This window comes from Pleuronectes platessa, chromosome 13 (assembly GCF_947347685.1).
Source record: "Pleuronectes platessa chromosome 13, fPlePla1.1, whole genome shotgun sequence".
In the NCBI taxonomy this organism is placed as follows: domain Eukaryota; kingdom Metazoa; phylum Chordata; class Actinopteri; order Pleuronectiformes; family Pleuronectidae; genus Pleuronectes; species Pleuronectes platessa.
The window spans coordinates 6,067,429-6,089,372 of record NC_070638.1 but is presented as its reverse complement, the minus strand read 5'-3'; the positions used below and the strand labels follow the sequence as shown (position 1 = coordinate 6,089,372).

The following is a 21,944-nucleotide window of genomic DNA, read 5'->3' as shown; positions in this document are numbered from 1 at the left end:
CTCGGCCCCGCGTCTCCTCGCTTAAGGGGCGTGTGCGCGCTCCCGAGACACCAGGAAATATGGCGGCGCTCATGACGCTCAGTCAGGTAAGAAGCGAAATATGTCCATAAAATCCTGTTAAATGAGAAGCTACTCACCATCCAGGGACAGTGTCCATGTCCCTGGATGGTCTCCTCCCCGCTGCTGGGCGAACCGCGGTGAACACCCAGCTGGGGACCCGTATCAGGGACGTTTCGTTGTGGGGAGGAAAGAGTTGGTTGGCTCGTTGAAGTGAAGATAACAAAGTTACTGTGGGTTTCTTCCATGGAAGAGGGGAAGCTACGACTGTTAGCACAGGGGAGCTAACATCTAGAGGGCCACCTGCTCGCAATATCGTTAAAGTGGAACCAAAGCCAATGTGCAGCTAGCTAACGTTAGCTTTGTTTATCTTCTTCAGTGTCAAAGAGTGCGAACTAACAGCTCCAGTTTGTCTACTCTCTCGTTGTGACTCAGCTGCTGTTGTTGTGTTTGTCTCTCCCATCTGCCCTCTGCAGCTCTCGGGTGGAAACCCAGCCTATGAACACTACTACAGACAGGTGAGACGTCCACTAGGAGCTACTGTTCACCCAGTTCTATCTCTGTAACAAACACGAGTTGTGTCTCCATGTGTCCCCTTCATGTTTGTGTCTTTGACTCTTTTGTGTAGCTGGATCCTGGGAACACAGGCAGAATATCAGCTGTAGACTCGGCTCAGTTCCTTAAGAAGTCCGGGCTGTCGGACAGCACATTGGGGAAGGTGGGTTTCAAACACATGAACACATGAGACACACGTGTGTATATTTAATCCATGGCTTCTAGATTGTGTTGTTGTTGTTTCCCTTAGGTTTGGGATTTGGCAGATTCGGAACGTAAAGGATTTCTGGATAAGAGGGTAACACTGGATTTCTCTGTACATTTGCAGTGATTGCTGATGCTGACATGTGCGTTTAACACCCTCTCTTCCTCTTTTGTAGGGTTTCTTCATCGCTTTGAGACTGGTGGCCTCAGCACAGGGGGGAAATGACATCAGCCTCAACAACCTCAACCAAATCCTAGCGGCACCGAAATTTGTGAGTGTTGAAATGGAGTGTGTGACAGAGAGACGAATGGCAGCTGGGGAACGGTCCATTCCTGGAGCTTCCTGCATTTGTTTCAGTGTTTGTCTTGAAAATGACCTTATTCTCACTTTATCTTTTACAGAAAGACAGCAGCAGCCCATTGTTAAGTGCTCCCACGACAGCGCCTGACTCGCAGTGGGCAATAAGGGTGAGTTGATAGTATTTAATAATAATAAAACAAACATTATTGAAGATATAAGAAAGTAAAGCTCGTCATCTAATCTTAAGTTTTTCTTTTTTTCCACAGCCTGATGAAAAAGGAAAGTTTGAGGGTATTTTTGAGAGTCTGGGTCCTGTGAAGGGTCTCCTCCCTGGGGATAAAGTCAGGCCCGTTCTGATAAACTCCAAGCTACCTCTGGATGTGTTAGGAAAGGTGACATGATCCTTTTAGAGTGGTTATACCCACTAATAACACATTTTTAACAATTCAGAGCAGCTAAATCATCTTTATTTCTTTCATTTCCATAGATTTGGGACCTAAGTGATGTCGATAAAGATGGGCTTTTGGACAAAGATGAGTTCACAGTGGTAAGCTAATTGAAATAAATACTTTATATCACAAGAAAATGTAACATTAAATCACATAAATGAACTGATTTCCCCGTTGTCTAGGCCATGCATCTGGTATACCGATCCATGGAGATGGAGCCCGTCCCAACAAGCCTACCCACTTCCCTCATCCCCCCTTCCAAAAGGAAGAAGTCTGCCGGTGCAATGCCCGGTGCTGTGGCTGTGCTGCCGGGTCTGTCGGGGTTTCCATCCGGCCACGGTCTGTTCAAAGACTCCTTGCGAAGCACTCCTCCTCTGAGCAACTCGACTCCCCTCAGCGTCAGTGCCGTCAGCCTCTCTCCAAAACACTCCTTCAAATCCAGCACGCAGGTCTGTCACCTCACCTCCTCACTTGTGTTTGTCCTGAGGTGCTGTTAGGAATAAATGACGATACACCCCAAAATAGAAACAGTCTGAATTATCACATGAAATAACGAGACTAATGTTCATTGCAATGATAAACTCCATAACTCTAGTGTAGTTATTTCTGAATCGAAGCACTCAACTTATTTTGTCAAAACAATTTATAACATGGTTCATAAGTGTTAATAGTGCCCGCTCTCGCTCTCGCTCTCGCTCTCCCTCTCTCTCTCTGTCTCCTTTCTCTTTCTCTTTCTCTCTCTCTCCCTCTCCCTCTCCCTCCTTACTTCCAGTAAAATCAACTGGTCTTTTATAAGCTGTCTGATGTCATTGATACATATTCATTACTGATTGGATTGATTTGTTTTAGAAAAAGAATACATCCTTAATTTATATCTCTAAATGCAGTGACCGGTAATCCAGGGTAATCTCATGTATGTATGAGGATGTCTTTTTCTTCATATAGAGAATTTTCGTAGAAGTAGAAATATAATGTGAAAATGTTAAATAAACACATATCCTGCTTCTCATCAGAGAAGTGTCTGAAGGGCGGGACCTATCATCTCAAAGAAACCAACATATTATGTATTGATGCTCTTCTATTGCTAATGGCTGGACTTGTTTCGCCACATTGCTCCAAGCATTGTGAAGTGATCTTTCACCCGCGACTCGGAGGAACAGGTTTCCCTGAGAGTGAATGGCAATGAGGTTCCCTGCTCACAGTCTTGGCACATTACCTGACGTGGCACTCATGACATTTTTACTCAATGAATGTCATTTCAAATTTTCTTTTAAAGCTATTTTTAACCTCACTAAGGTGGTAAATTATCTCTAATACCAAAAACTAACTGCCATATTTTGTAGGGATCCTTGTGTAAAATGGTACTGTGATGTTTCTTGTTTACTCACTGTCAATCTGATTAGTTTATTTAGTGACGGTAATCTCATTTCCAGTATGGGTGTGAACGTGTGTTACAAATAGGAAATGGCTGATGTGCAAAGCATTGCATTTTCATCAGAGGAAGGATTCATAGTAAATTATTTTAAAATGTTATATTCTTCATTTCCATCCTAAAACAACATTGGACTTCATTGCCACATGTTATTTCAACAGCCCTGTTTAGATTAAGTCCAGCTCATTGAAAGTCACAGGATTTTGTTGTAGATGTTTTGAAATCACCTAAGTGTTGTTCTTTGCTCGTTCTAGCCGGCGGTGAACTGGGTGGTGCCGGTGGCTGACAGGGAGCGATATAAAGACATCTTCAATCAAACAGACTCAGACGGTGACGGCCTGGTCACTGGCACCGAGGTGATAGAGATCTTTATGCAGTCCAGTCTTTCCCAGACCATGTTGGCGCAGATATGGTGAGACCACATCTTAAATCTCTCTGTCTTTCTCTCTAGCTTGCACCAACACAAACACACACTGGATCGACACAACCTAATTTGGACCTTGATTGGTGTGATTATTTGCATATAGAGTGGGGATGTGCTGACAGGAGACACATTCAGGACACATTTTAATGCCAAATGTGAACAGACGAACGCCGTCCACTTGTCATTAGATCAAAACTAAAAATCCCACATTTTGTTGTCCTGCCTAGAAAAACTAAATTTCTTATCTGAATGGCTTTTTCATTATTAAGATTAAATGATCCAATCATACGCATGCTGTCATACCTGGGTACTTGATAAGGGCAAGTCTTATCAGGTTCAGTACCATAGCACCATCTTTTGGACAGTTTGAATCATTACATTTTCTCACGCATAAGTTTGCAACATAAGATGAAAACGTTGAAGTCCCTCTTAAGTGCAGCAGTGGAAATGGTTAAACATGCTCCGATATTATTATTATTATCTCACAAAGGGATATATGGTATATGAGTTTTCTGAGGAAAGCTTACTCTTCTGTCTGCAGGGGATTGGCCGACACTAAACGGACGGGAAAGCTGAGCCATGAGCAGTTCTCTCTGGCCATGTATCTGATTCAGCAGAAGGTCACTAAAGGTGTCGACCCTCCTTCCAGTCTCACCCCAGACATGATTCCCCCCTCAGAAAGGACTGGAGCAGCAGCAACGGTTCCCGTGAGTCTGGACTTCAGCTCACTCCTGCTTCGTCTTTATGTTTCTCTGTTTATTTAAATTCTGTCTCATTTCCAAAGCAAATGTTGTCCTTGTCATCTGATTCTGTATCTTAGAATCTGTGTTTCCCTGCAACTGCCGCATTTTGAATTCAAACTTTTGCTCTCTGGCCTTTTAGCCTTTGCTCTGCAACCCTGCTTATATGCTTTTTCTGTGTATGACCTCTTCTCTATCCAACCGAACAGAGCTATGGGGGCCTTCTGTCCTCTGTGAGGCCTGAACCGGCTGCACTTGCCAGTATGCGCAGAGTGAGTAGTTTAGCTTTGTGTCACAAGGTGGCGCTCTTGTACTGTCATATTCTCCATCTCTGTCTGAAGCACAGGGTGTAAACACCTTGTTCCTTTTTTGTTTTACATCAGTTTTCCAAGTTATGTTCCGAACAGAAGGAAGCACAGGACGTCTTAGGTCTTCTTCGCTTTTGTCAACATATTTTGTTGTTTTTGTGAATTTAGTTTAACTTTAGCTGCGTTTATGGCTCACACTGCCACCTGCTGGAGCTTCGCCCGCAATGGCCCATCACTGCACCCAGTTTCAACATGTGTCCATCATGACGTGCTTACTAAATCCAATATAACATGTAGTTTGTTTCTAATTAAGAAATTGATGATAAGAATAGAGTAAAATACAATTCAGTCTGAGAGATTTCAAAGGACTAGAATTATATACACTTTTGTAAATCTTTCACAAATGCTCTCACTGAGTTTTTTTTAATTGAAACTCATTCATTTGTTATAAGCCTGATGTTGAACACTGATGGATAAGACCGATGCCACTGTGGAGTTACATTCTTCTGCATTGTCCTATGTGCACTTCTGTTTTTCTATTGTCTGAGTCTCTGGCTCCCTCCCTAGCTGTGCGAGGTGTTTGTATTTCCTTCCTGTCTTTTGTTTTGTTAGACTGATCAGTGGGGAGCTCCTCTTCCCTCCTGCATACCTCTCCTTCTCCCCTCTGTTCTCCTTCTCCCCCCCCCCCCTTTCCCCCCCCTTTTCACATGAGAACATTTCTGCTAAAATCTTAATCGCATCCATTTATTCATTCCCCTGTCTGAGCTGCTGTTGCCACTCTCTGTTTCTCGGTTCTCACCCTCCCATCACCCTCACATCCTACAGTGAACCCTCTTACCCTGCCTTCATTTTCTCTTACTCCTCTGCCTCAATGTCTCTGGCCTCAGGACAGCAACAGCTCCACAGGGTCGGCCGAGCTGACAGGCATCAGAGAGCTGGATGACCTCGGTCAGGAAATAACTAAGCTGCAGAGGTGAGCCCCTGCACCCTGAGTATAAGGAGGGAAGGATGGTTTTGTTACATTTCCTCTGAGAAAAAGGAGGAAAGGTTGCAGTGAGGTGATGTTGAGGCTCAGGATCAAAGCTCTTTTAAAACATTAGTTTTAGTTTATTTAACCAAGTGTTCCTTGGTGTTTTTGTTTTTTATTCCTAGAGAGACTCTGCAAAGAAAACAATATCACCATGAAGCTTTACTGATACTTTGTAAGGCTAACAAGATAATTTGAAAGTTTCCGTTGGACTTAATATGGATTTATATTTCAAATGCATACAATTATATACAAAATAGTCTGATATATTTATATGCTTTATGCATGGCTAGTCCATTGAAATAAGGAAATAAAAATACTGATCAGATGTTTGCAACAGATACCTCATCTTTTCTGATTTCAAGGTTGAAAAGGCGTTTCATATCATAATGTCAGAGTTGGCTTTTTTGATAACAGAATTTCTTACTTGATTCCCTCGCTCTCCTCCTACATGTTTCACCGACAGAGAGAAATTCATCCTGGAGCAGGAGATCAGGGAAAAGGAGGACGCCATTAGGCAGCAAAACAATGACGTTCAGGTAAGGATAAGTAGAGGTAATCTATCGTCAAACATCAGTGAATTCGTATTTCACGAGTTGCAATTCATCTCAGTGGTTGGTTTCTAAAACTCCTGGTGTGTGTGTTCCTCAGAATATGCAGAATGACTTGGACAGAGAAGGCAGCAGCCTGCAGGACCTGGATTCCCAAAAGCAGGATTCCCAGGAGCGTCTGGAGGAGATGGACCAGCAGCGCTCCAAGCTGGAAGGGATGCTCGACGACGTCAAGATTAAGTGCCAGGAGGAATCTCAAATGGTCAGAGACTTAAATACATAACAAAAATTCTGCTGTGTTAAATATTCTGCTTCTTGTGATATGATCACACACAGTTCTCATCGTATTGTGTTGAAATCTCTTTACTAAGCAGAGAGTGGTGTATTTGGAGTCAGGTTACAGATATTAATGTGGATTCATTCTGATTATTTTTACACCACATGAACGCAATGTCACACTCAGTCGAGCATTGAGGTCAGTCGAGGATACGTTTTTATTTTTAAACAGTCACTGAGTGTTTTACAGTGTAAGTGTGGCGTGTAATCTTTTTTGTGACATGATAAATATGTTAGTACATGAATCATTGCACTTCTAATTGATTGATTCAGTCCAAGAGTGTAATTTACACGTAGGTATAATGATCATCATCATCTTACTGTACTGAGGTTTCTTTCCTCTTGAGAGCAAGCTTAAATAACACTAAATGCTACTGCTTTAATTTGTCCAAACAAGCAAAACTAAATTAACGGATCAAACTCAAATTCAATAAAAGCAAGTCTACGTATTTAAAGCTTCTCTCTTTCGTTCTGTTGCACGTATCAGATATCGTCCCTGCAGAGCCAGATCCGCTCTCAGGAGAGCGACGTCCAGAGCAGGGAGGATGAAATGAGCCGCACCAAGGCAGACCTGGGCCGGCTGCACGACGAGGAGGTCCAGCTGGAGCAGAGCCTGCTCTCTGGTCAGGTCCAACTGGACAGCATCATCAAGTCGCTCAAAACCACCCAGGAAGAGATCAACCAGGTCAGTGCAGATGTGGAGACAACCGGTTACACAAGGATTGTTCAAGTAACTGATTAACCCAATGTTTTGTAGCATAAAGATAAGATTGTAAAGTTAGATAGGTTTAGTCGTTCACACAAATATTAGCTCTGGATACTCAGTCATAATGCAGGACTGGAGGTAGAAAGGTTTTTATATTTCATATACTATCTGCAACTTTAGCTGGAAAGCGTGTTGGGAATGCCGCAAGTTCACTATTGGAAACATAAGTTTTACTTTCATTTCTCCCGATCATTGTCCTGCTTATGATTCATGCTTTGGAGCTAAGTGAAATGCAACTGTTCGAAGCTGCTTCCAGACATGCACTGAGCCCAGGATATTTTTTCTTCATGTGAGAACACAAATGTCCGAACGACATTTCTGGGGGTTTTCACGACAGCCCTTTTGTAAAATGTCGGAGTTAGCCCATCTGAATATACAGCAGGGAAAATGAGAATTTACTGATTTCTACTCTTCGCAGCCGGATTTCCACTTTTCTACTTTGCTTTAAAAATATTTTCATATTTGAAAATGTGGCATCAAATCAGTTTACTAACTTCTGCCAGGTGGGAAATCAAATACATGAACTATACTAAATGGAATCACATACTTTTTACATGTGCTCAGGCTCGCAGCAAGCTGTCAATGATCCAGGAAAACCAGAAGGAGATGACCAAGACCATTGAGCAGTACAACAGCGCCTTGAGCGACATCAATGGAGGAAACTTCAGCAACCTGCCGGACTTAAGTGAAGGTTTTGCCGAGAAGGAGAACGGAGGATTCAGGAGCACGGTGAGGAGACGATGAAACCTGTATATATTATTTTTGTCTAGACCTTTCCACATGAAAACCCTGACTGGTTTTGGTGGCTTGCACTCAAAAACCCAGACAGACTGGAGAAAGTGGGGACTATTCAATCTTCCCAATTACCCTTTTTTTTTTTTTACCACTCTTACCCCTACTTTACCTGTTCAGTGCGACTCAGATGCCAGAGTTCAAAAACAAATACTCTCTTGAAAGCTTGTTTTCATAGTTGGACAGCACTCATCAAACTTTTTAGTTCCTGTAATTTAAAGGTATTTTTGTTGAATGGGGCTATAAGTCATTCCTTATGACTACAGATTAGATATTCTGTGTTTGTTCTCTTTCTTTTTGAGTTAGTGTGCACACTTTCCTTCAGTGTTGTCTCTCTCTGAACTCGTGGTTGTTTTTCTGTTTTCATGCACCAGGATGATTCTTTCAAGTCGAAGATCACCATGTTCAACACCAGCAGTGTTAAGGAGGCCCCAGCCGACCCCTTCCAGACAGAAGACCCCTTTAAGTCCGACCCCTTCAAAGGTCTCAAACACATTCTTGAATCTCTCTATTATTTGCATCTATATATCTGTGGGGTTGAAGATAAATGCTCTCATTCTTCCTTTTACTACCGGAATAGGTGCTGTTGTTCATGCGGTGAAAGAATATAAATAAGATACTATATCCATACAGTATCTTGAATTGCACTCAGTAGAGCGTGTACATCCACCAAGGCCGAACAGGCCCCGCATGAAACCACAATTTAATTCTGTAGATCTGGATTTTTTATTTGAATCTGCACCAAATCTCACATTCTCATGTCCCTAACCATGCCTGATCTTCTTTATCATGATCTATGGAAAAGAAACACCAGCTCCCTAATCGGCGGCGATGATCATTTCTTGTCAGAGGCTAAAGATGACTGTCTTTTTCCAGATCCATTTGGAGCAGACCCTTTTAAGGAGAGCGATCCCTTTAAAGGCACCTCATCTGAAGATTTCTTTAAGAGGACGGATAAGTCCGACTTGTTCGCATCCTCAGAACCCTTTGGAAGAAAACCCTCGCTGCCAGCCAAGGTATCAGACGCCTCCTATTTTTCAGAGATCAAACTCTGAAATGCTGTTTTCCTTTCTAGATTTAATGACTTGCTGTGGTGCTGATACTGTAGAAACAAGCCCTGACGTGCTTTCACCATTGTGTGCACGCGGTTATGCAGATGTGGTCGTTTCGTATGGATTTGACAAAAGATCCATTGAACAGCTCACCCGCTGAACTTGTGCTTTGCTTGTTTTTCCCAGCCAAGTGCCTTCAGCGGCGGTGATCGCTTCACATCAAACAGCCCGAAGCCAAACGTTTCAGGTACTTTGCTGCACACATTGGAAGTCAGTTCGCAGAGGATGATTAACTTCTGATTATTCTTCTGTTCATGTTTATCCCTGTTGTTTCTGAGACAAGTCCAAAACTATTCATTTTCCTGTTTAAATGAGTATTTAGGCTGTTCTGTCATTTTGTATTTGTTGTTTTTCTTTTCACACGGAACAAAAACAGGTTGTCAAAGATTCCTTTGTATATTATTTGAAGTATTTCTTACTACTATTATTGTAATCAGGAAGCTACTACACTGCCGTAGAAGGTACTTTACGCTGACTTCCTGCCATGGCACTTGGTCAAATAGAAAGAGCGAACGCCTCGTCGTCCCCGTGTTAAATATGAGCAGATTTTCCACACAGGTTTCCCACAATGCGACTCTATTAACAGAGGTCAGAACGTGAGAGAGCGTCCCCGTTGTGAAGCTCATCTCAAAGAGTCCTTCTTTGCTTTTCTGGGTGACGTGTTAGATTTAGATTATGTTTTTGGGGGCATGGGGGGCAAACAATTTTTACTCACTGTGGCTTCACTTTTTCCTGTGGTTTTGGGCTATTTTTAGTTGAGTACCTACGCATTTAACTACTGGCCAACTAAAAATACTCCCCCCTACCCTGGAAAAACAGGAGGCTCGCAGGATCCAAGCATAACAGAAACTCTGTGACTGCTGGTCCTGCTCTACTAGAATACACTGCCACTCCTTTAACCAGTTCATTCCTGCTTCTGTCCTGCCTTTATATCGGCTGCTATTGACTCGCTCTGCCTCATTCAGTGCAGAAGTTGTTTTAAGTTAGTGGCCAGTGCTCTGCAGCGCTTACACACCTCCACCAGAACACAGAGGCATCTGTAGACCCGAGCCCAGTGACTGTGAGTAAAAGAAAACACCGCGGAGCTCACATGAATGGGGTCTCTTGTGGTTGCACATGCACAACAAACATATTCTATTACAATGTTTTGTTTTGTCACTGTAACGATCAGCAGCTTGCCTTTTTTTTTTTTCATTAAGCAGCATACCACTGAGCTTCAAAACAAGCCGGGCACAGTTCTGGTTAACACTGCGCCAACTGACGCCTTTAATTAGTTGATCAGATACATACGTCAGGTTAAACAAAACCTCTGCGTTCCAGGTTTTTTCCCCCCCCGAAAAATGTCATGGAAAATTAAACGGTCATGCCTCATTCCCTCCCCTGGAAATCATACGCAGGCCCTCTCAGAATAGGCCCGAGATGTAGAGATGCTTTTGAATGCGTGGTTCAGGGGACTGAACTTCATTATAGTTTCTGGACTTTTCCATAAATGTATTCAAATGTTCCAAATGCTTCTCAATGTACTCTTGTCACAGAAGTGTTTGGGAAGGTGGACCCCTTTCGAAGCCAGTCGTTTGGAGGCAGAGGAGGTGGTTTTGCTGACTTTAGTCAGATGTCAAAGGTGAGTTATGAATCAATTGCACCATAAAGCATCATTTTCCACCAAAGCTGTAGAAAAACTGTGTGATTTATTTCTTAATTTTTCTTTAGCAGTTTATTACGTTTGTGAAAACAGTCTCTCTGGTTTGAGGCCAGAGGCTTTAGATCTTGGTTGACATTTCGGTTGGCGTCATCATGCTGTGTGATAGGTGAGGGATTTTTTTTTTTGTGTGTGAACAGAAACCAGACAACCCAGTGCTCCCATCAAAGAAAAGTGTGCCTAACCGACCTGCACCTCCCTATGGTAAGAGCTGAACTTATGTATCTGTTTGTTTGCTTGCCTCAACAAGACCGTGCTTGCTGCTTAATTTGACATTAATGGTTTATTGTTGTTCATAACCAGCATGTATTGTTGGTTTAAACCAATTGAATTTGATTTCAATTTATGATTTATGGGGTTAGGGTTAACCCTAGCCCTAACCCCATGCTGTTGTTGTCGGTACAACTTTAGGTCGTCCTGTTCTACTTCTAATGGCTGCGACTTGTCACAAAAATGTAGCAGCAACAACATGTTGTACATAAGACATAAGGGATTATTATGCCTTGATGGTATGAGGAAAAAAAACACTTCCCTGTTGAGCTGTGAGGGTGCAGGAAAAGTTTCTGACAAGTTTCTGAAGTTAGAACAGTAAAGTTGGTTGCGGGAGGATATGATCCTAGCATGGGTTTCTAAAAGTAATGGGTAATAAAGACAGTTTAAAAACTGTATTTTTGTTTATGTAGCTCCATGCTGTGTGAATTTACTGAGAAAAAAACTCTTCTCACCTCTTTAACCTCCTGACATGTTTACCCTCTTGTTCATCTCGTTCAAAGTCACACACATGCTGACAGGACATGCCCAACACATGCCCTTCCGCTGTTACCTTGCACTTATTCTTTTAGCAGAAGCCACAGCGTGAGAAAGTTGGTGTTCCCCTTTGCTTAACCACACAGAGTGGTAGAGATGAGTATCGGCTGCTAAATAGCGAGCCAGCACCAGAGATGTGTTTCGTTCACCATGGGGAAGTGAGAAGCCAACACTCCGAGACGTGGGCCGCTCTGAAGGTTCTGCATCACAGGAACGAATGTGGAACCAGTTCTGGTCGAGTAAACCGGTGTAAATTAACTTTTGCATTGAATTTTCAGGCATTTGTGAAGCAGTGTAACGAGTAAATGAGTATTTCATTAGAGAAGTCGAAGCCCTGTGAGTTTGCTGATGCAGCCTTTTGTTGGTGTTGGTGGTTCAAGTTTGAAAGATGAGGAAAAAACTAAAAAAATCCTGGGCAGATAATAATACATCATTAGAGGAAATGTATTCAGCGCTAACTGGAGATGAGGGTGGGGTCAATCTTCTTCAATTCTCTTTTCCAAAAAAGCAGCACTTCGCTTGTCAAGCTGCGATGCATCAGTCAGCTTTACTCAATAAATGTGGTTAACACCTTCTTTAAACAGACATCACCCATGGGTAACTGCAGAGCTTCAAGCTCTGGGCTTCCTGTAAAAATTGTGCAACAGAATACGTCACACGCCTCTGAAGTGTGAGGTTATTTTCCCAGGAGGGCAAACAGTGTTTATCCTCCATGTAGTCAGGCCTCCGAAAAAATATGTATGACATGGATTTGGTATTTATTTAAATATCTTCCCTCTCCAGTGGGTGTGCTCGGTTCGGGTGCGTCAGAGCCGCTCCAGAGTGTTTGCTCCGCGGCCGACAGTAAACACTCTAATGTTTCGGCAGACTCCAGTAAAACATCCAAAGACTGTCCTGTGGGTTTTGCACATTTTGACTCTGTAAGTGTAGTCTTCTTACAGTTCCTTCCGTCGGATCACGTCCCTTTTGTCTGCATGAGCTGCCGAACCCTTCGATCTCCCTCTCTGGATTCTGGAGCTGCAGGCTCACAGGTGTCGGCTGCTCTGTCTCTGGGCCTCATTCTGTTCACTCTGCCTCACACGGGGACTTTAGAAAGCAATCACAGGACTGCTCTTTTCTACTGGCTGTCGACTAACAACTGACAGAACATCTCAGAGCTTCGAATGAAATGAGAATACGTGTTTGCATGACCGACTTGGACGGTTAACTTGCAGACCGTCTGGTACAAGGGGCTTCGCATGCTCGTCATCGTCTCAGACAGGAAGTCAGGATTCACACACTGTCAGTAGGCGAGTCTGTGAACTTGCCCGGTCAGGCAGCACTGGAGGAGCATTTTTCAAGTGTTGATGAACAAGCATAAGGCTTATTTTCTGTCAAAGCATGATATGCCTGGAAGCAGAGCACAACAGAGTAAATCTGCCTCTTTGTCCTCCACCTTCCGCTTCTTTGCTCTCGTGTAAAGTCTAACAGCTGAGCGTGCTCTCACGTGGGAGGTTGATGCATGGCAGTTTTTTTTTTTGTGTCCGGATTGTTTCATTTGATGTGACATGAATTTATTTTAGCCCTGCTGCCAGCATGACAGTTGTGAAAGGGATTTGTGTGGTTTAATTTTTTTTTTTGATATCGAGCTCTGCATTGTAATCTTTGTTTTTCTGCCAGGATCCGAACATGTCAAGGTAAGACTGTGCGAGGGTGTGGTGGTCAATCCTTTGCATGTCAGAAAACCTGTCCGCACAGCAGAATCTGAGTTGGGTGATTCATCAGCACGATTATTCTCAATGTTTCCACAGTCACATTGATCCAGCTCCTGAATATTTATGTGACCAGTGATTTTTGGCACCGCTGTAGCTCGAGGTTTTGCGTAGAAATCCTTTTAATTAAGCTTTTAGTGCTGATTTCTTTGCTGTTTTGTGACGTCCCAGTGAAGTATAAAGTCCTGATTTATGCATTTACTTTCTCAGCTTACCGTCCTATCTCAAATAATTTCCGTGTTGTGTGGACATAATCTTTTCTGCCAAATTAGGCCTGATTTCAAATTTGCAACCACCTTTTTGTTTTACATCGGCTTTCGTCCAGTGATTTGTCTCTTTCTTGTGTTGTGTTGACATGTCAGGCTGCATTCCTGTGTTTTGTCCACATCTAACGTTTGTTTCCCTGCTCTAGTTTGGAAGTGAGAACCAGCAGCTGGAATGGGCCAAGCAGGAGAGTCAGCGGGAGGAGCAGGACCGGCTGAGGAGGCTCCGGCTCCAGGAGCAGCAGGACCTGGAGCTCGCCATCGCCCTCAGCAGGGCCGACATGCCCAGCGCCTGACCAGGCACGCCCCACCGCAGCTTTCCAGTCCTCTTCCTCTTGCCTTACAGTCCTCCGTCCTCTGGCGCATGACAACAGCACCGACACTGGCCCGACAAGACTAGCAGCCCCTGTTACCAATTTGTGCAAGACACCAGTGTTTCCCCCACCGTCAAATGACTCCGCATTTAGCCACCGGTTAAGGTTCATTGCTCCCAAACTACATGGCAACTATAATCAGGGACAATACGGAGCCACTTGATTTCAGCCTGGCTTCATCCTGCAAGACCAGAGCGATTTAACGAAACCCAAACCAGAAGGCTTCTCCACTACAACCTAAATCTAGCTCCATATCTCGTCATGGTTAATCACCCTGCCTTAACCAAAAGCCTGTATGTTGCAAAAAAATAAGAAACGGCAATCTTAAGAATATTTTACCATTTTTATTTGTGTACAAAAGCAATGAATCTGTTGAGTGTGAAGGATTGCAAAGTGCACTGTATAAACTGTTTTATATAACCTTTGATTACTCCGAAAAAGTCATATTGAAAGTCAAACCAATACAGCCTAACAACTCTGTTGGCTTGAGTTTGTGTGAGACTTCTGTTCATAAACTGTAAATATTGATAGTTTTATTTCCAAGTCCATCTCACAGGACTAGATTTTAGTTATTTGGCATGAACATGGCATGATTTAGATTATCATTTCAAACGTTACGAGTGTTTCCTTACAATTCAGAATGCATATCTTATATTTATGGCCTTAGAGTCTGTGGATTGAAGAAACGTTTGAATATAGTCAAACCCTCAACAGGAACATACGTGTCAATGTAGAAGTTGTGATGATTTTGGGAAACTGATGAGCATTTTATTCCTTTAGCAAAGCTTCAGCTAGTTAACTTCTTGTGTTTAGAGTCATTAGGACGGTAGAGATAATCATGGAGGTCTTCCTTTCTCCTGAATCCAAGTTCAGTCGGTTTCCCCTGGAGCCCTGTTGATCCGCCCCCCCTCTGATGTCAGCTGGTTTGTCATTGGCTGCCTTGTTGTAACGCCCAAACAACCTGCACTCCCATACAACTAAAAGCCTCTCTCAAATGGACAAAGTGTAAACCTACGTTGTTTATGCTGGTGCTTTTACATTTTAGATTTGTCCTCTTTTTACATCCTCTTCTCCTTTTTCTTCTTCACATCACCACTCATGCACAGTGACGTCTGCTCTTTAGCAAGTTTTTAGCTTTTTGCTCCAATCAACCTTTGGATTGTTATTTTTAAGCTCTTTGTCTTTTCTGTGCGTTTAATATCTAACAATCCAGTTGAAGGACATTTGTGTAAACGCCCTTACACGGCTTCCTTGTAATTATCAAACACTAATCAGGTTTATTCGGCACATGATGTAGGCACTGTATATTCCAGCTCCTACTGGACAAGGTGGCATTGCCTTATTTATCAACATATCAACATTTTAACGTTATATTGCACAGTATGTATGTGATGATGATATATATATCTATATATATTAAAACAATTCTTAGAGTTGCTCAGAAGTGTACTAGCTTTTAATTCAATAAAAGTGATTTTTAACATTACTGGAATATGTTAAGTATTGTAATAGCGGTCGCAGAAAGAAAGTAAGACATTTATTTTGTAATCTTAATGATTCATCAGTGGTAGATTTGGATATATTGTGTCAACTTTAGGTTTAAATGGTAATCTGCTTCTTTTTTTAAATCATTTGCTTGTAATTCAAGATTATTTGTTGACATATTTGAGTTGTGCATTGATATTGTGATAAGAAAAGGGAAATGAGAGTGACACATTTGCATCTTCCAGTGTGGATATTTTTGACCGAGTATGTGCTTCCTCTTTTTGTATTGAATTGCAGCCGAGTTTTATACCCACACATCTACAGTCACGTTCTCTTACTCTATGTATATAACTGTGCACCAGGGTGGAAAAACTTTCTATCAAGTTCTGTTTAAAGTTTTTAAAATTGATTAATCACTAAAACCACATACTAGAAGAAGAATGTTAAACATTTAGGAACTTTTTAAAAAGTTGCCGTCTGGTTTTGATACATCCACTCAAATCTAGACCCTTTGATGCTGGGGAGACAAATACTGACACCACGCAGACGTATTATGCACAGACCCGGATACTTTGAAACTGCAGTGCGGAGTGACTCTGTGTAATTGTAGTATTAAGGCCCTTTGATGTCCCACTATAATTTCTAGCCATCAGAAAGGGAGTCTAAGGGCTCCCTGATGAGGGTTTGCTGCTCCCCTCTGTCCAGACGGCTCCTGGCTCACTCTGTAATTATGGAGATGGAGTGTTTGTATTTATAGGCTAAGCCCACAAGTGGCTGCCCTTTTTCTGTCGTGCAGCTGCATAGCATCACAGTGGAAATCAAGTGGCCATATTTTGAAAAAAAATTAAAGTGCGTATACAAATGGCAGCATGTATAACCCGTTTACTGTCACTGGTGTGATGGTGTGCAGGTTCTGCGGCGCTGCACCCGATGCGGCTGTGAGCAGAGTATGAAACTTCCAGTGGGCGCATGTGGTTCATTGAAGTCGAGGTGTGAACCAGAGGTCGCTCAGCACGAGAGAGAGATAGAGAGAGAAGCTGTGACGTCAATTCAATTTCATTGATTTTTAATATTTACAATAAATACACATTTTACAGTATAAAATTCCATTTACATATTCTTATAAATTTAAGTAAAAAATAATGCACAGGACATCAAGCCCTGATAGTGTACACAGGGGCTGGATCCGGGAGTTTCACACCACAGGAGACAGAGGCGACTCCGAGCAGGAAGAAGCAATAAAATACAAAAACAGTTCAGGCCATTTGGACATTGAGGCAGTTTAAATAAAACATTGTCTTTGCACAGGCTTTTGGCAACTGCACGTGCATCTCACTCCCGTCCACGAGAACATGTCCTGTTTTGTGGCCATGTCTTTCTGTCACTGAAGAGTTTTTACAGTAGCACAGTCATGAGAGAGGCACTTGTGTCAAACACCGCATTCCAGTTGTGTCAAGGAAGAGTAGTATATACAGGGCCAGCCCCTTCTTGGTCTGCCTGCTCTAAAGCAAACAAAGCTTTTCTAAAGCTTTCATAGAACCAAAGTAGTACCAGCTACGTCATTAGAAAATAATAACACTAAAACTTCTTTTTTTTTTAAATTCAATATTATATATATATAAAAAAAGACTTTGGTCATGTGGAGAACAACTTAAATAAAAACATACATCAGTTGGATCACAATAAAAATAACACCATCCCCCCCCCTGAACCCCAAGTCCTTATAGGGGGGTCCCCTCACATGTGCCTCTTCATGTGAAGAGCCAGGTGGTCGGACCTGGAGAAGGCCCGCTCGCACAGGTGGCACTGGAACGGCCTGTGTCCGGTGTGTTTTCGGAAATGACGGGTGAGCTCGTCGGAACGGGCGAACTTCCAGCCGCAGCCCTCCCAGCTGCAGTGGTACGGCTTCTCACCTGCGGGGACAGAAAGAAGGGACATGGTCAGAATGTGCTGAGAGGAGACACAGGGCTGTGGTGCAGGGAAACAGTCTGACTGGTGGCGCTGGGAGTTGAGCTGTGACTTACCGGTGTGAGTCCTGAGGTGAGCCTTCAGGTGGGAGCTCTTGGTGTAAGTTTTGCCGCAGCCTGCGAACGTGCAGGTGTGCGACGCCGTGCGCTTCCTCGGCCATGTGCGTCTGCCTCTCTTGGGTTTGGACTCCAGCAGCTCCAGGGGCGAGGAGGGCGGTGTGAGCATCACCCTCTGCGCGCCGGGCTGCAGGCTGAGACCCTCGTCGTACATGCCGAAGGCGCCGTGCGGGTTGTGGTAGGACATGTGCAGCTGCGGGGCCTGCGGGTGGTGCGGGAAAGGCACCGCCGAGTGATACTTCTGCTGGAAGTTCATGGAGTGGCACATCTGCGCCTGGCAGTCCGAGACGCCCTGCTCGTCGGGGCTGAGCGGCGGCGTCATGTTGCTGGCTGCCCGCGGGGAGATGGCCACCCGGGGCTGCTCGAAGGACATCATGCACGAAACGTTCCCCTCCTGCTTGATTTTGCTGCAGCTCTGAGGCACCATGCCCACGATGGGGCCGTACGCGTCCATGGATGGCTCCACTTTGATGTTGTCCAGGCGGGGAAAAGGCGCAGTGTTGACATAAAACCGCCCCTGAACACCGGGGTTGCGCGTAATGCCATAGTTGTTGGTTCCTTCGGAGCGCAGCAGCTCGGTCATGAGGCTGACGCCGTACGGGGGCGGCGGGGAGCGGTGGTCTTCTGCCGGGTAGGATGGCACCGAGTGTCCGGTGGTGTACATGTTGGGCTCCACGGTGCCCAAGTACTCCGCCCCGCTGTCGGAGCCGGTCGTGTTGGCGAGAATAAAATCCAGATCGAGATAGTTACTCAGATCCTCGTCGTCCTTTTTGCTGTGATTGTCCAGGTTTTGTACCATTTCAAGCATCGAGCAGCTGCTGGAGACCAGTTTGTCCATCTCTCCTTTCCACCGCTGAAAGAGTCAAGAAACACCATCAGTTCACAGAGCCGATCACAACAACTTTAAGTTACAAAAAACACAACAACTTTAAGTAAAAAGAACAAACAACTTTTCAATCTCTTAATGTGATAAACTAAGTTTGCATCTTGTTCTCTTTACGCCAATTCCTTGTCTCAAACTGCGCAAAACAGGTGAAACAAATGAAGTCCCATCTGATCCACAGATTCCAAAGCACACAATCGTTAACTCACGTTTTCCCAGGGTTTCTCTCTTTGGTTCGTAAAGGTGGCGAACGACGGCAGCATCACTCCGGATAAAGCCATCTTCTGGTCGGTATAATCAAACTGGGATACGCGGAGTCCTTGGAGTGGTTGCGCGCCTGGAGTCCGTGCGCCCGCTGCTTCACTGTGTCTCTCCACAGGCATGAACAAAGTTTTTGAAAAGTGGTAGGAGGTCCTCCGACCTTTTAACTCTCCGGGCAGTTCTTGCTCGGCCAATTGTGAGCGCTCAGGAAACCACGTAGAGTTCGGTAAATATAGCTCTTTATAAAGCGGCTGCTGCAGGCAAGCTCGGCTCAGTGCAGCGCCGTGTGACCGGCACCGCGGCGCAGAGCAGCCTATAAAGCGCGGGCCCTCCCCCGCACGCTGACGCACGCCACGCACCGACCAACCTGAGCCGCGGCTGGAAACAAGTTGCAGTCAAATCACAACACACACGGGTGATATAGCAACCGTACATTCTTACGTAACGTGGTGAAATAGAACAAGAGTTAATGACAGGAGAGCTCCCGAGGCCATGAAGCGGCTTTAATAAGTTCATATGAAGGCTGCCAGGGCCCCTGTTAATCATCAGCACTGATACATATTAATATATACACATTAATTTATAACACTCAGAGCAGTGGGTCAGGAAACACGTTGAATAAGAAGCATTAAAGTCAGGGTTAATTGATTTCATTGAATCAGATGTTCTTCTTAAAATCTCCACTTGGTTTTATTTGTCAGTTTCCAGTGTTTTTCTTTACCTTCATGATAATGACTCTACAACACTTGTTCCATTCGTACCTTCAGATCTGTGTCTATAAGACATCTGTATATTAAATGTATGATCATAATAACGCCGGATTTATAAAGATGTTTAAGATTTTCACTGCTGTGTGTGTGTGCGTGTGCTACATGTGCATTGTGGTTATATAGGTTAGACATGAACTAGTCACGATTAAGTTTAGGGATAAGATTGAAGATGAATAGAAGTCAATAGACTTTAGATGTTAATTCGAATTAATATCAATTATCTTAATAAGGAGGGCTTTGCAAACCTGTTTGTGTGTGAGAGTGAGTGAGTAAGTATGCGTGTGTGTATGTGGTTGTGTGTGTGTGCGTGTGTGTTACATGTGAATTGTGGTTATAATAGGTTAAGGTTAGACATGAACTAGTCACGATTAAGTTTAGGGATAAGATTGAATATGAATAGAAGTCAATAGAAATTAGATGTTAATTCGAATTAATATCAATTCTCTTAATAAGGAGGGCTTTGCAAACCTGTTTGTGTGTGAGAGTGAGTGAGTAAGTATGCGTGTGTGTATATGTGTGTGTGTGTGTGTGTGTGCGTGTGTGTTACATGTGAATTGTGGTTATATAGGTTAAGGTTAGACATGAACTAGTCACGATTAAGTTTAGGGATAAGATTGAAGATGAATAGAAGTCAATAGAAATTAGATGTTAATTCGAATTAATATCAATTCTCTTAATACGGAGGGCTTTGCAAACCTGTTTGTGTGTGAGAGTGAGTGAGTAAGTATGCGTTGTGTGTGTGTATGTGTGTGTGTGTGTGTGTGTGTGTGTGTGTGTGTGTGTGTGTGTGTGTGTGTGTGTGTGTGTGTGTGTGTGTGTTCCTGTTTGTGTGTGTGTCTGTGTGTGCCTCCACCTGTTGGACGCGTCTCGCTCTCGCCTCATTATCATTAATGGAGGACGGGTTTTTGTTCCTCCACAGCGGGCTTGTCCAAACAGGCGCCATGAGGCTCGTCTCGGGGCGGTTTGCTCGGCCCCCGTCTTCTGCCTCGCTCCCTGCGCCAGTCGTGATGTAAACATGATTCCAGGTAACGTCCCATTCAGGTGTAAATGACGGGCAGTGTGTGTGGACTGCAGGAGCCACATTTACACCACAACTCAGCCGCCTCCTGGTTAATGTGTCGTCTGCGCGGATCTAGTTTCTGACGTGGAGGGATTTTCTCTGCAGGGACCCTCTGGCTCCAGGGGTCAGAAGGTTAATTGTGACTCTAAAGCCTTAAATAACACTTAGATCATATTGTTTCTTCACGTGAAATCACTCACCTGAACTTGAATTTATGATTTAGAATAGAATAGAATGTCTGTAGTGTCATTACAGTACAATGGAATTAAAGGTTGTGTCCTGAAAAGCAAATTGATTTAAAGACAAGTTTAAAATCCAACAAAAGACAATGAATAAGAGACTAATGAAAAATAGGAATGTCAACATGTCATATTTATGAATATTAAAGAGTTCTGATGGCCCATAAAGAACACATCATTTATATAACACAAAGAAATCCTTGTGAAAATACCCAATAAATACAACACATAAAGGGACCACAATCAAAGGTTTTCCCTGATTTCAGTTTATTTAAATAATAAGCAATATCAGCAAACTTTACTTGAAATGTCAAAAGTACTTATAATGCAGAGAGTACAGCCTGTTTTACTACTAGATCATTATAACTAATGCTTTCCACATGTAAATATTAATTTACACAAAACATGAGAGAAGTAAAGTGACAAACAACTATTGTTTATATTTAATATGTGTAAAAAGCTAAATACTTAAGGTGTTTCCTTGTCTTTTTACAACTTGGAGAGACTGGACCAGCACTCGGATCCCAAACCTCCGCCAAGGCCCAAATTTCACACCCTCTAAATGTGCCTGGTGGATTTCCATGCAGAATGTTAAAGCTTTTGAGAAATGCAGAATCTCACAAGGTTAAAGAGAGTAAAAAAACAAATCCTGGATCCACACAGAAACTTAAAGGCTTCTTCCCCCGAACCCAAGCTCATCGTTCCACCAAGTCATGTGGAAATCCATTCTGTAGGTTTTGTGTAATCTTGCTCACAATCAAACAAACACCAAAAAACAAAAGCACCAACCCTTTAAAATGTTATATCTTTGATTCTACGTCTGAGATTCATTAAGTATTCACGTCATAGCAGCGTCATATGATCCCCTGCTGAAAAAGAGCGGAGTCAGAGAACAAAGTGGGAACAGTGGTTACAGTACAAGGACGTCAGCATGTGAGTGGAAGTGTTTTAATAACCACCGATTAAAACACTGTGTTCTGCACACACCTTCAACACACTCTCTTTAATCTGAACCTCCAGAGACACACACACACCCAGTAAGAGTAATGAATGTGTGAGGAGAGCAACGAGCTGAGCTCCTCTTCAGAGGCACATCCCCTCTCATCACGCTGTCATGTCCACGCTGACCAGAGAGCCCTGTCAGTGCAGCTGTGAGCTTTCCACTTCCTGATCCCTGATCTGCGCTGGGTGTTCAGTGGAAAGTGCGTCACGCG

General features: G+C 43.4%; 2 protein-coding genes across 7 annotated transcripts; one reads left to right on the top strand and one right to left on the bottom strand.

The window, feature by feature from the left end:
• Positions 1–15,434, top strand: LOC128454127 (epidermal growth factor receptor substrate 15-like 1). Of its 6 annotated transcripts, XM_053437376.1 has the most exons (25): positions 1–86; positions 534–575; positions 686–775; positions 863–910; positions 993–1,088; positions 1,219–1,284; positions 1,384–1,509; positions 1,605–1,664; positions 1,749–2,015; positions 3,253–3,410; positions 3,964–4,129; positions 4,372–4,434; positions 5,358–5,443; positions 5,964–6,036; positions 6,149–6,310; positions 6,872–7,069; positions 7,715–7,879; positions 8,317–8,425; positions 8,819–8,958; positions 9,181–9,241; positions 10,590–10,675; positions 10,894–10,957; positions 12,344–12,480; positions 13,220–13,236; positions 13,724–15,434. In XM_053437376.1, the coding sequence occupies exons 1-25, from the start codon at positions 60–62 to the stop codon at positions 13,791–13,793; spliced, it is 2,577 nt and encodes an 858-aa protein (XP_053293351.1). In that variant the 5' UTR covers positions 1–59; the 3' UTR covers positions 13,794–15,434. The 6 variants fall into 6 exon arrangements, with proteins under 6 accessions (XP_053293351.1, XP_053293352.1, XP_053293350.1 ...); XM_053437377.1 differs by lacking the exon at positions 12,344–12,480; XM_053437375.1 differs by lacking the exon at positions 13,220–13,236.
• Positions 15,435–16,482: 1,048 nt separating this feature from the next.
• On the bottom strand, positions 16,483–18,952 carry LOC128454128 (Krueppel-like factor 2). Its single transcript, XM_053437379.1, has 3 exons — positions 18,610–18,952; positions 17,458–18,370; positions 16,483–17,346 (listed from the first exon to the last, which is right to left on the bottom strand). The coding sequence occupies exons 1-3, from the start codon at positions 18,781–18,783 to the stop codon at positions 17,171–17,173; spliced, it is 1,263 nt and encodes a 420-aa protein (XP_053293354.1). The 5' UTR covers positions 18,784–18,952; the 3' UTR covers positions 16,483–17,170.
• Between the last annotated feature and the right edge of the window lie 2,992 nt (positions 18,953–21,944).

Coding starts and splice junctions, on each gene's coding strand:
- LOC128454128 (XM_053437379.1), bottom strand. CDS start 18,783: ATGCCTGTGGAGAGACACAGTGAAGCAGCGGGCGCACGGACTCCAGGC. Junction 18,371..18,609: donor GAGAGAAACCCTGGGAAAAC/GTGAGTTAACGA, acceptor TGACTCTTTCAG/CGGTGGAAAGGAGAGATGGA. Junction 17,347..17,457: donor TCACCTCAGGACTCACACCG/GTAAGTCACAGC, acceptor CTGTCCCCGCAG/GTGAGAAGCCGTACCACTGC.
- LOC128454127 (XM_053437373.1), top strand. CDS start 60: ATGGCGGCGCTCATGACGCTCAGTCAG. Junction 1,285..1,383: donor ACTCGCAGTGGGCAATAAGG/GTGAGTTGATAG, acceptor TTTTTTCCACAG/CCTGATGAAAAAGGAAAGTT. Junction 10,676..10,893: donor ACTTTAGTCAGATGTCAAAG/GTGAGTTATGAA, acceptor GTGTGTGAACAG/AAACCAGACAACCCAGTGCT.